We start from the raw sequence: 14347 nt of genomic DNA, 5'->3' as shown, positions 1-14347 counted from the left end.
TCCACTGCTAGCCTGTTCTCTCTCTCTCTCTTAGCCTCTCTACTGCTAGCCTGTTCTCTCTCACTCTCTTAGCCTCTCTACTGCTAGCCTGTTCTCTCTCACTCTCCTAGCCTCTCCACTGCTAGCCTGTTCTCTCTCTCACTCTCCTAGCCTCTCCACTGCTAGCCTGCCTGCCACGCTCCGCTCGCCTCACTCTCTCTGCTGCTGGCCTACCACTACACACTCTGATAGCTTCCCACCATACACTCTGCTAGCCTCTCCACTGCTAGCCTATTACTATACACTCTGCTAGCTTCTCCACTGATAGCCTTCCACTATACACTCTGCTAGCTTCTCCACTGCTAGCCTTCCACTATATATTCTGCTAGCTTCTCCACTGCTAGCCTTCCACTATATACTCTGCTAGCCTCTCCACTGCTAGCCTTCCGCTATATACTCTGCTAGTTTCACCACTGCTAGCCTATTACTATACACTCTGCTAGCTTCTCCACTGCTAGCCTCTCACTATATACTCTGCCAGCTTCTCCACTGCTAGCCTTCCGCTATATACTCTGCTAGCCTCTCCACTGCTAGCCTTCCACTATACACTCTGCTAGCTTCTCCACTGCTAGCCTCTCACTATATACTCTGCCAGCTTCTCCACTGATAGCCTTCCACTATACACTCTGCTAGCTTCTCCACTGCTAGCCTTCCACTATATACTCTGCTAGCTTCTCCACTGCTAGATATACTCTCTGCTAGCTTCTCTACTGCTAGCCTTCTTACACTCACACTTGGGATTCCGCTAGCTTCTGTACTGCTGGCCTGTTCTACCCTCGTCTCTCCAACCTCGCCCCTTGCCTCCAGTGCGGGTTTAGCCATCACCGCTGGAGAGGGCGAGGTGTGGACCACGGGGCTTGGGACTTCTCTTCTCTCCCCTCTTGTCTTCACTCCGACCAACTCAACAACTCTCTCGCACGCTCCCGTATATATCCCCCTCCTCCTCATTAACTCCTCATTAATTAAGCTGGTGACCTCCCGATGTCTCACGCCCGTGGCTTCTGCCGTTATCGCCTCAATCTCCCGTCAACCTGGCGCCTGTTCCGCGCCTGCATTTGCAGCCAGTCAATCACTGCTATGCGTCTTCATTGGCCGTCTCCTTTCCGCTGCTCCCTCTCGCCACACCTGGTCGTCCCGATGCGACCTCATTGTCCGTAACTCGCACATGCATGCACACCGCTTGCAAACCCCAGCGCGCGTTATTCCACTACACTTGTATTGTTTTTATTTTCTCTCTCTTTCCATAAATTAGTAAATTATGCAATTGCATGACAGTCAACCTTGATATGTTTAATTCTTTGAGCTCGAATGTAGCTAAATTAAGTAAAAAAAACACATTTTATGTGATTTTTGTGTGTGCGCAGCCATGGGTAACTCTCTGAGAGATGCAACAACTCGTTATGCATGAGCACTCAGAGGAGGCTGCCTGGATTGAAAATCAGAATCTTAGCATTCTGACCTTTAAAAGCTGCCCAGGCCACCTCGTTTTTATCGGTATTTCTACTTAGGATTGCATTTACAACATTTCACTTGGAAATAAACAGGGTCAAACAAAATAAAATAAAAATCACAGAATTACATTTCCAAATGCAGTTCGTCTCCGTACGTGATGTCATTTATTTATATTTACTTACACGTCTGATGTCCATGATATCATCAGAAAATTGTACCAATACTCTGATGCTGGGAAGACATGATTATTAAGAAGATATTGAACATCTATTAGGATTGTCAATAAAAATGGGTGAAATAAAAACAGTGTATAACTAAATAGGTCATTAGTGAAATATTTGGCGAAATTCCCATTATTTTGTAATCCTGATTGAGTGAATGTAGTGGTGCTGGTGAAGAAAGCACCACATAAAATATATATTTTAACTTCATTGTGTCCGATAGCTAAAAGGAAAGCACAGCTACTCAAACAAGCTATTCTGCGGTGCTATGGACCACTCTTGCTAGTGGTGAACTATATTATAAATATGTCTGGATATTCTATCGGTAACGGTGGTGACCACAACACCTATTGTCAGAGATTAAACAATTTAATTCCAACACCCACGACAGTAAATTGTAGCAGGAATTAGCAATGCACCCAATCTGCTGAATTGTGAATGTCTAAGACCTTTTAAACTTTTTAAAGGACTGAAATATTTATATCAATGTCATTCAATTTCATCCTTGTTCAATTTCATTCATTTGGCTGCCTCAACGCAGCTGGCTGCTATATTTCTCCTCAATGGCTCTCTTCGCACTCCTGTTTAGTGGAAGAACATTCAAGTCTGTAATTAAAGGTAGTTACATAAAATATAACCATTTTCTGCTTGTCATATCTGGCACAACTTTGTTTAACATAGTGTGATACCTCGCATACCCTTGCTTTTCAGAAATATGTTTCCACAAATACTTTTTTATGCCCAGCTATACATCTCACTATATATGACGGTTGTATGAAGATTCTCCTTTACAAGGGGGCGCGTATTCACAATGGGCACTTTACCCTGCTCATCAACAAAGGCAGGATGACTAATCGACAAGGGCATAGGGTACAGTCACTCTCATCGGAATAAGCCTCATCCTCCGGAATAAGTCTCATCCTCCGGAATAACTCTCTCGAAAAGGTAGAGAGACTTAAATTTCGATGTAAAGCTTTCGTGACTGCAGGGATTCATCTTCGTGGTTCTTTCGGTAAAGTCACGTAGAAGGCAAATAATAAAATAATAAGAATAAAACATAATAAAATACAATTCTCACGACGTTTCGGCCACAACGCAAGCAGCCGTCCTCAGGTGAAGAACAGGTCTGTCGGAAAGACAGCGGTCTGAATGGGCACCGCCAGGCTTGGCAGGGTATATTTAAGCTGGGACGGAGACTTCTTACAAAGGTAATGCCCACTGCCCTTCTTCACGAACGTGTGTGCCTCCTCCTGCATTTCGCATATCGGGCACGGAGCCGTCAGTGCCAAGCGGCTGGCGTGCATGGACCTGTCGCACGCTGGTAGTGAAGAGAGAAGCCGATGATGCGCTCGCTGTGCTGCACCGGCCGTTCCCATGACAGCAACACGGAGGTGTTGGAGAGCGAGGAGGCGGTGAGGTGGTGAGGCGGCGACAGCAGGCTCTCCAGCACGCTCACCTTGAGCACAGCGAGGGCACACGCGCTGCCCAGCGGGCTCTCTGCCATGCACTGGTAGTAGCCAGCATCGTCTGCCCTCACCTGCAATGCACGCGCGCGCGGCGAGGATCGTTCAAATGGGTTATGCGGTGTTCCCGTGCTGACGGCGGAAAGGTGCTGCGAGCCACGAGGTGATCTATTCGCTAGCGACGATGGTATATCCTCGGTGTATGTTTTAAAGGCTGAGCATGTGTGAGCGATTTTTTTTTAATTTGCGGCCATTTGTCAATCCACTGCTGGATGAAAGTCTCCCCACGCAGCAGCGATAACAACTACGGTAAGCACAAATTAAGATATATAGATGGGGATGAGTCAGTTTTCAGTTTCAGTTTCATTCATTAGTTATAGCCCTGTGAGCCATTCGGCTCTTGAATCGGGTGCAACGGCAACAAACAAAAAACAAAAACATGAACAAGAAAACATCTTAAAGTGACTATGCGCAAACAAAAAAAATCCAGGAAAAAACTGCAAAGTCTTCCAGAAAAAGCACCGTACACCAACGCTGTGTGCAAAAATCCCAGTGGGATGCAAATCAAACAACAACAACCACAATACAACTTAGATTAAAGCCATCAGTCTAACTCCGTACTGCAACAAACATGGCCAAACCAAAAAAACTTTTAGAAATCACCAAAATAAAGCCATAAGCAATGTAATAGTGATCATAGGAACAGAGACCGAAATGTCACAATAAACGACATAAACAACATGTACCGACAAACCCTGTAGCCATAGCTGGCTGCATGAGTCACAGAGATGATGGTGAAAGAGATGCAGAGTTGAGAGAGATAGGGAGACATAGAGACAGATACAAGAATAGAGGGGCACAAAGCAAGACAAACAAAGAGACATATGAAGACATGAAGAGTAATGCAGAGGGAGACAGAGAGACACATAGGAAGGGGGGGACAGATGGAGACAGAAACACAAAATTAGGCATACAGGTGAAGACAAAGAGACGTGCCACGTTATTCAATAAATACATATTCATTCTATTCATCCTCTAATTCGGATTTGCAGAAAACCATATAGGGTGTTGGATGTTGTGCTGAAAAGTAGAAGGTGCTATTCGGTGCAACTCTAATAATTACACCCCTAGTGGAAACCCAGTGCTGTATTCTGCGTGATGTATGACATAGTGCAGACATCACGAGCAAACACTGGATCACCTTGCCATCGTGTGAAACTTCAATTAGGCTGTGATAGAGTGCTTGTTGGAAGTTTTCTATTCATCATCAAAATTATCTGTAAATCCTCAGGCGTTCTCAGATAACGACAAGATTCATGGATCTGCTAGTCCTCAAAGATAACAATATTGACAAATTATATCCTCTACTGTACATAGCAAACACATTTTAAAATATGTGTCTCTGTTTAACTGGCTGTTGAATTTACGGGCTGTTGTCCCATTCTGTTTGCCATTTATACGTTTTATTATTCGTGTAATATGCCTCACAGTTAAACTGCTTGTCCGTGTTAGCCATTACACTTTTATGAGTTTCTCCCATGTTCTGTCAATTTAACCAACAATTGTAAAGCAAAACGATTTCTGCTACATCCATGAAACAATTAACCAGCGCAATGACCGCCTTCTAGACACGTAGGGTAACACGTATGAACACGAGTAAAATATAAAGCTTGCTCAATGCAACTCTCTGGACCATGGCGATATCTGCACACTTCCCACTTCTTCTATGTACAGCAATTTACAGAAAATATTAGATAAGTACATTGAGTATTTAACTATGGATAGATACCTAATAAACATTACTTTCAACGTACATGCATACACACAACAAAGACAAAGATCCCCCTATAGACTTAATAGACGTTTTGGGTAAGTGCTGTTTTGCAAACAACCTATGAATGCTGGCAAAGCACACGAGGAAGAGGATGTCCAGTGCCACGCCCTACCACATTTGTCTCCAGAGTGGCAATGTGTATACATTGCACCAGGTACTCATTTGAGTTTGAGTCGACCTAACGGAGGCCCATGACCGGTTTAAATATTCGCGGCTGTAATTGGTCGTGAGCGGGAATCGAACTCGGGACGCCAGATGCGTGGTGCAGTGCACTAACCACTACACTACCGCTCCCCCAAAATGCCTGGGATAATGCTCCCCTTGGTGACCACTCAATAAAACGAAAACATTTCCTAAACTTGGGTGATGTCTGGGCACAGGGCTCGCTCACGTGCAATTCAAACAAGGTGTCTCTGTAAGGAAGACTTGGTGAACAAAATTGAGTCCCGGACTTGTGCGACCTCCTCCACATTACTTGGAGGTCACACGAGGAAGCCCCGAGTATGACCTTTCTGGGATACCGCGGACTGGAGGGATGTAATTAGGCTTCACTTAATCTCTTGCACAGAAACACATGGAGGAGATTAGGCAAAGTAGTTTTATACGATTACTTATTTGTTTAAAGTGTGACGATTGCCTGAAATTAAAATGTTAATTCCACAAAAGGAAGGCCTAGGACTTACCTGAGCCCATAATGACACAATTTTCTTTTATATATTTAAACTGCCATAGACATTCGTAGCAGAAATATTATTGGCCACTAGGTTTGAATATTGTCATCTGTTTAAATTTAAATAATTTTATTAGATCACCCAGCCATGATATTGAAAAGTTATCAGTAGGCACTCAAATCCTGGTGTACACTGCAAGAACTCCACAATAGCAGCAATATCGCAGCCTATTGATCTTAGGAGGGGGTCTCAGAATAACAGTAAGAAGCATACGTTCACATATACTAGCAGAGAGAAGGTTTGCTGATACGATGCATTCTATTATTACGTTTGCCAATGTGTGCACGAGCTCAATGCCAATGTCCGAGGTCTGATAGCAATGATAGGGCTTCAGGAGAGAGCTCGTGTAGTAGTTGTTGTATTCCTCCGTCGAAGGAGTGCAGACTGCAGTGGTTTACTGCATGCTCAGTGGATGGGAGACAGAAGCCTTCTTGCGGCCCTCCTGTCAAGTGTGTTCACGTCACCGTGAACAACACGGACGCCTGTATTTCGACTTCAGATACGACGGATTACAATGTATACGTAGAACACGACGAGTGCATTACCACCAGCAACACGCCCGGCGATGCGTGTGGAGGAGTTACGGAGCCGATCAAAGGCATGGAGGGTGGGTGGGTGAGTGACCTGGTTGATGATGAGGTTCCCGTTCTGCACGTTCACCCTCCCGTTGGAGACGACAGGCTGCCCATTCTTGAGCCACCGCTGCCGCGGCACGGGTTGCCCCGAGGACCTGCACAGGAAGCGGGCCGTGCTGGCGCGCATCTGCGTGCTCGTCTCCGGGTGCTGCGTGATGGTCGGAGGAGCTGTCCTCACATCACATCCGTTCGTTCGTTATTTTACACGTGATTTGTTTTGCTCTCGATATTTCACAGGACAACGAAGAAATGTAAAAAAAAGCGAGGTGTAAATCGGGAAATGTAGTTTATACAAGCTATACGGACAAGCTATTAGGCCATGGGTCAATCTGTTAAAGGGCTCTTGAAATAGAAGTTTGAGTTCATTTGATTTGCTGTACGGATGATCCAATTTGGCCCGTTTCCTGGCCATTTTACAAGGGAGATCAGTGGTGCGTGAGCACAGCAACAACAAAAACAAAAGACAAAACACATGAATATTGACAGAGAAAAAGTACAGTCCCTGGTTGCTACCCACTAGAATCTTTGCTTCTTGGGGCACGGTGCGAAAGGCCCTCTCGAGTCGATTCTTATTCTTGTCAAGTTAGAAAACTTGTCCAGTTCCCATGACAATGTGCGTTTGTATGCGGTGGACATTCCAGAAAAAAACTAATTAATGACTGTACTTTTATATTCTTGGTTCTTTTGGTAAAGTCACGTAGAAGGGAAATAATAAAAGCATAGAATATATAAAACAATAAAAATGTTCACGACGTTTCGACTTGCTGTGGATTTCACACCTGATGATGATTTCTTGTGTTGCAGTCGAAACGTCGTGAGAATTTTTATTGTTATATATAGTTTTTATTTTATTATTTCCCTTCTACGTGACTTTACCGAAAGCACCAAGAATATGAATCTCTGCAGTCACGAAAGCTTTAAATCAAGACTGTACTTTTGTTATTTTTTTAAGTCAAAATGTCTCCATGCTCAAATCAGCATTGAAAAATGCTCATCTCTGCTCACAGTCCTAAGCTAGTGGGAGGATTTCCACATTACAATGGCAGGAGCCAATCTCTCCAAGAGACAACCAAACTTAACAGACATTGACAGCACCCGAGGTAACAAACAATTCAGGGGTCTAAATGTCTTAATTCCCATAGCCAGTAAAGTTGCTTTATAAGAATACTTTCAACCCGTAATGCGCACAGTGTCCGCTGACTTTCGAGAGAGAGAACGACTGAGAGCCGTCAGGAACCACAGACAAGCGGGAACGACAGTCAGAAGCTGAGCTGGTACCAAATTTTCCATCAAGCTCTGCGGTCCTCTATATATTAAGTTGTTATCGGCCTATTAGTGTTTACATGTGGGAGGAAACCAATCAGTGCACCTGGAGAAAACCAAAGCATGTATAGTGAGTCCAACTGAGTCACAGACGTTGTTCCTTTTAGAGGCAACACTTTTATTTGTAACACGTAACATAAGGGGTAACTGCCCCTTTACCAGATACAGCCGAGGGTAGTGACCACCCAGCTAACTACTCTATACAGAGGAGTTACTGCTACAAAGGGTCGGACCCTCACTCGGGTCTCCGACCACGTGGTTGCCTCGTAGGACAAAGAGCTTCCCGCTTCCTGATGAGCTTCCAGCTTGTGGAATTCAGCGACCCCGGTCCCTCTCAGGGACCCACCTTATATCCCCCTACGATCGGGGCCGCTCCGCCCTCGGCCCTGCCTGCCTTCTCGAGCATTCTTGTACTCTCTCGATCCTTCTCAAGAGCTCTCCCCGGACACGTGATCACCCACTAGCGCCCCTCCCTCCTGGGGCCCCTTGTGTGGACTCTCCTGACCACGTGTCTACAGGGTCAACTAGAGTGCCATGGCCCGGGGCAACCCTGCCCCTGGTCTGACGCTCACCCACTCTCCCTCGTGGGAGCCCCCACCAATCGCTGTGCGTGGTGCCCGCACTATCCCAGTGTTCGCCGAGCCCCACTAGGGCTGGTATTACACACAGCCACCCACACGGCGCTGTCCACGCTAGGGCTGGTGTTACACACAGCCACCCACACGGTGCTGTCCACGCTAGGGCTGGTGTTACACACAGCCACCCACACGGCGCTGTCCACGCTAGGGCTGGTGTTACACACAGCCACCCACACGGCGCTGTCCCCACTAGGGCTGGTGTCACACAGCCACCCACACGGCGCTGTCCACTATGTAGGAACATCGAACGGCACGGCCCTTCCGGCCGGCACCATACAGTGACATCCCCGATGTCACTAAACATGCGATGGGGAAACACTCTAACCCATACAGACAGAACAGACAAGAATCCACATTTTTGCTGTAGATCCTTCTGGAAGGCCACGGGGTACCTTAATGCTCACGGGGAGGGACATTCACAAGATACTGTACGTGTGATCCACCGACCGTCACCTCCATAGTGTGCCACCACCACCTGCCATTTAAACCATTATCATCACATAACAACCTTCATCTTAAGAGACAAAATGACCCCTTGCGGAATTTGGCCTCGTGGGTATTTTCCAATTTCTCTTATCCGTGAAAAAAAAACCATAATGGGAATCGTGTCTGTGTTTGCATTCTTCCTATTATCTGTGAATTAATTAAGAAAAGGAAGAGCTACTCCATAGTTAAGGAGATGATTTGCAGAGTTGCTTGACACAGCAGATGGCAAGTGTCACAGATAAGAAGGCTGCAGGTAAATGGAGTTTCACTGTGTCATCTACATGTATAGGAGAAACATGTTTGTGACAAAGGTTGGCAGTGCAGATGATATGTAATGAATGGACGGCTATACCACCATGTGTCACCTGACCAGCCGAGCAGCAGGAGAGAGGAGAGAGTCAGTTGCTTTTGTGACGAGCCCTACTCTTTTCCATGGACCCTCTAATGCTTATCCTTATGGAGCACTTGACCTTGTGTAGCCCCCTTATTGGTGAATGTGGCCCATTAGGGGTTGGCGAAGCCTGGTTGAGAACCTCTGCTGCCTCAGAGCACAAGAGTTCTTAATTAAGGCTTTGCAAAAACATCTTATTGAGGCAATAAAAAGGCAGTCTTTTAAACTTGCTTACACGAATACCATTTACTACCATGAAATCGGCATACGACATTACGTTGCACCAAAATACAATGACTTAATACCAACCAACATATCCTTAGCCTTTTAAATATTTTTATGGATTTTAGAGATTCTGACCACTAAAACTCTGATCAGTATTCAGACTAACACAGTGATAGTGTTGGACTTCCTCAGGTTCACAAAACAGTCAGTGAGGCAAACGAAGTAATTTAATTGGCCAGAGTCCAGTATGTGTTCACAATTGCTATGCTATTTTATTAACTGACAATAAGTGTCTATCCCTACACCAAGGCAGATATGACTGCATAATGTTCAATGTGCTACACGTGACATGACTGAATTTAAAGTCAATGAAGGCAATTGTTTTGCTCAAGGTTTTGAAAACTAAGCTATTGAACAAGGATAAAGTATATTCTACAAGTGAACATCCAAAACTATCATCACGAGCTGCTTGGCAATAAGTTTGGTACTTGAGTTGAAAAACGTTATTTGCTATCAATGAATATTTGCATCATCAAGAGGCGATTTTCTCCTTTCTAGTGATATGGCGTTGGAGAAATCTTTCGGAATTGTATCCAGATAATAATATAACTGTACTTTATGATACGGTATAAGTAACCACAGAATATAAGCAGGGTCAATCTGCCATCCCATGATTTGTCCTTATTTGCTAGGTGGTCAATAATGGACACATTATTTTCCTTTGCATTAAATTCACCTAATGGCATTCTTACAGCCTGCTGCCCAGATGAAATGCTACGGTACCTGATTCCTTGAGATTATTAAATCCATTTCGCACTGGTGACATAGCACAATAGGAAAATGTGTTTAATGTAAGAGCTAGGATCTTGCAAAAATAACTTTTTTAGCAATTAATCATGGGGTAGTGTTGTCATCTTTTGGTTTTGAGTGGGGTAGGAGGGTCAGGTACAAAGAGAGGGCAATGGATGCAAGCAAGGGACCACAGAGAGTGCGGATGGTGAGCCAAGCAATGAGCTGGGGAATGGGAGAGGGATTGTCTGGTGTGAAACCTAGCCAATGCCCATGGGATGGTGTCCTTTAACCGTGTCTGTGCATTTAATAAATCCAAAGACAAAGTGTGATTCCAGAATAAACATATCACCACGATGAATGTAAAAGAAAACAAAAAATTGGAATTACTGAATTTGCAACGGTGTACAAATTAGATTGAAAAAGTTAGTTTGATGTACTGCTAGGTTGTACCTGCGTGTTGTTCGTCACGATGTCGGACGTTTTGCTTGACATTAAGAAGATGGGAGTTTCTTCAGGAATGCAAAAAAAACTCCCAGAATTTGGAGCGAAACGTTGGACTTCATACCAAACAACGCACAGTACAACCCGAATACACATCTGAGAGCTGTATAGTAACGCTGAAAATCTGTGTAGTAGCAGATATTGGCTCTTCCATGTCACAGACACATTATTGTAATGGACCTTCTAAAGAGCAGAATGGAGTAATACATTTTGTACCTACAGCTTGAGAGTGCATTTCATATAATAATTAAATGTACGTAAAAACTTGGACCCAATCTCTCTGAGTTATTACACTTTACTCTTTACTTTGTCATCCATTGACTGGATCCAGTAGCGCAAGAGCAGTCCATCTTGAATAGGTTGGGTGGCCTATTTTCACCGTATTCACATTGGGTACTAAAAAATATATTTATTTTTAAACTTTTTGTAATTTTGAGGGAATTCCCATCTACTGAGAGTCTTCTTCTTTCGTACGAACATAAAAAGCAATGCTTTTGAAATATGTTATACTGGTGAATTTTACGTTTTTCAACCAATCCAAGGAGGCATTAGGTGCTGTATGGATCACAGCTGCATTGCCAGGACATTGCATGTTTGGCACATTTATCGCCGATGCGTTTGACGGTTTGGACATCACCACAGTCGAATTTCGGCGATTCTTTGATCTTACGTTTGTGGAAGGTGTAAGCGCATCTCTCATATCGTGTCCCAGTGCGGTTTAGCGAGCACCATAGTTGTTGTGAGAGAGGCAAGCCCAGTCCTTCTATGCTCGGCTCCTCAATGAGTTTTTTTTTACCAAGTCCGGATTCGGATTTTCATCCTCAGCTGCCGATTCGTCTTCTCACAGGCTAAAAGATGGGCCGCTTTCAACATCTGATGAACCTTGTGGCTCTTTCACGGCTGAGTTGTGAGCACTTTGTGTGAAATGCATCCATCCTAAATTATTTCATGATCATTTACTTGAAAATATCTTGCAAAGACATCCATTTGTGATAACGACCTGCCATTGTTTTCTCATTTATTTTTTTATTTTTCTCGGCAGAAGAAACATTGAGTTTTAGTTTTCTGGATGTCTGGCTATCACTCTAAAGGAGCACGATAAAATCACTGTTTCTGCATGAAGAACTTCGTTGCAAATAGGCACATACTATAGAACACTGCACTGGTGGTGGTCTCGACCTCTTCGCTCTCATCCTGATCAGAAGGCAGTTGATATGCAATCTGAAGCTTCATTGGCCGGTGTTTCCTTCTCGTCTTTCAGTGATGAAGGCGATATCAGATACTCATCTCACAAAAAAGGGAGCATTGCTACCCGAATCCGTAGTCTCCAACAGTGGCTATGAGTGAGAGTCCTCTGCTCTCGTAAGATGCTGCTTTCAAACTGCTTGTATCCTTACTCTTTGGTTCTTTCGGTAAAGTCACGTAGGTGACTTAATTTAATTTATTTTATACCTACGTGACTTTACCGAAAGAACCAAAGAGTATGGATCCCTGCAGTCACGAAAACTTCAAATCTAGATTGCTTGCATCCTGGCTCAAAAGTGGCTCGTCGCTCAGCCCATATTTTTTATTTCCTCAGACCAATCAATCCACACACCTTGCAGTTGCACCAACACAACATTTTAAAAAAATGTGTCCATTCTGCCTTCCGAACAAAGTCAGTGCTAGGGCGGTTCTGGGGTGGGCCCTGTCCTCCCTGCACCCCCTGCCCCTGCCCCGCACAAATTCACGCTCCTTCACCATCTATCACTGTTATGGTGGCACCCCACTCGACAGCTCTAGTGGCCCTTCCATCCGAGAGGAGCCGAGCCTGCTTCTGATGACAGCATCAGCAAACTTCATTCATCTCACCTTCTGTTCTCCCAGGCACACAGACCATACAAGCATTGTTGTCTGAGTTGCCTAATGCGCTCTAATGCTTGCAAGCAATTGTCTGCTCACCACGTGGTACCATTACTGCACGGAACTACCCAGGTGCTGCTGAACTATGCACGATACGAATTATTCAATTATCGATGTGCACATGAAACAATAAATAAAATGTTTTTACCTCACACGAAGTAATACATTTCAATGGAATCCATTTTCAATACACTCGTTTTGAATAAGTCAAATATAGTACGGTATCATTACATAAATCTGTAGTTTGGATTTCTTGCTGCTTTTGAATTGTGTGCAGAGATTTTTTTTTTTAACACGACCATCTAGCATTGTGTCTTATTCACTCATTTGTCCCCACGGATTCTTCCACAGATACTGACCAATCCCATACCTCCCGCTGACCAGTCTAACACATTACCGGTCTCGCAACATGAGAGCCCTGCTGTTTTAATTTTGTGTTCAAGTTCTCTCTGCAGGTGGTTACAGGATCGATATTTGTGCCATTATAATATACCATGGAAAAAGACTCTGTATTCCGTCTGGAATGCTCTTCCTTCCAATATTGGTTAGCCGCTGACCTCAATGCACTGTTAAATCTAGATTGAAAACTCTTTTGTTGAGAACGCCTTTTTATCCTGAGTTTGTTGTCCTTCTTCCACACTTCCAATGATCACGATTTGCTACGTACAGTGCAAAATAAGTTCAAAATATTCCCATTGTATCTCCGCATTTAATATCTCCACACTTAACTGATGACGACCAACAAAGCGATACTAATTGCATTAACTCCATAGAGATACCAGGTTGAGAAAAAGGCTGGAAAATGTGTTCCCCTAATCTTCCTATTAGTTAATTGAATATGTGATTGCTTGGAGGGAATTTTCTTGGACTGCTCCTTCCCTTACGTCACTTCACCGTTTATTCATCTCCCCACAACGAAAACAGCCAAAAGCGTCGTCGCCTATCATTGTAAGTACTTGACCAATGGCTATACTTGAACTATTCAAATCCCAGGCACAGATGTTCTTGTCCATCGTGGTGACCACTGTCCTGTTGTCACATGCTACCCAGTACTTTTTTCCACCTCTGATGTAAATGAAAATGAGATGCACAACTTATACAAAACCTGATTGTGTTTATTCCTAAATGTTTCTCTCCCTGTCCGACCTTCCGCAGGCAGGTTTCTCAATCAATTATTCCTTCAGAAATATCATCTCACATCTCTCTGCGTGATATTGTCCAAGGGAGGGCTTCCCAGTGGCTTTCCTCCAATCAGATTCACAAGTTATAACTATCGCAACGTGTGTCTTGCTTGGGAGGTGAGTTGAATTCAAGTCAAGTCTAACTTGGCATATTCCATGTATTTTACGTGGTTAAGGACAACAGACATGTATGTGCCTCGTACAATAGTGTGCAGCTAGCCAATGCTTGTAGCATAATGTTGATTGCAAAATGGATATAGTATGGGTGTTTGGTATTTGCGTGGTTAGCTGTTTTAGCAATGACGGTTGGAGATTTTGGTGTGAATGTGTCTGTATGTGTGAGAGGGTTAGAGGGTGGGCGGTGGAATGGTATGGGTTCTTCTTTGGTGTCCCAGCGGCAAATTTAATGAAATCCAGTCCTGGTTGGATACTGTTAATATTGCATTCATAATATGTTGTAACCATTTGTTAGTTCAAGCAGGCGGTGGTTGCACACGTTTGTAGTCCAGCACTGCGGAGGCGAGGGTTGGTGT

At 44.2% G+C, this 14347-nt stretch overlaps 1 protein-coding gene across 1 annotated transcript in view; it reads right to left on the bottom strand.

The window, feature by feature from the left end:
* LOC133346429 (immunoglobulin superfamily DCC subclass member 4-like) overlaps nt 1–14347 on the bottom strand; it is a 346604-nt gene that overhangs the window by 134158 nt on the left and 198099 nt on the right. Inside the window, exons 7-8 of the mRNA XM_061557994.1 lie at nt 6365–6543; nt 3021–3249 (exon numbers count right to left, since the gene is read on the bottom strand). Of these exons, the coding sequence (XP_061413978.1) occupies nt 3021–3249; nt 6365–6543 (408 nt within the window). The remainder of the gene's footprint in view (nt 1–3020; nt 3250–6364; nt 6544–14347) is intronic.

Source organism: Lethenteron reissneri, chromosome 24 (assembly GCF_015708825.2).
Source record: "Lethenteron reissneri isolate LAM-NWPU_2019-01 chromosome 24, ASM1570882v1, whole genome shotgun sequence".
Classification (NCBI taxonomy): Eukaryota; Metazoa; Chordata; class Hyperoartia; order Petromyzontiformes; family Petromyzontidae; genus Lethenteron; species Lethenteron reissneri.
This window is presented reverse-complemented; position numbering and strand designations above follow the sequence as displayed.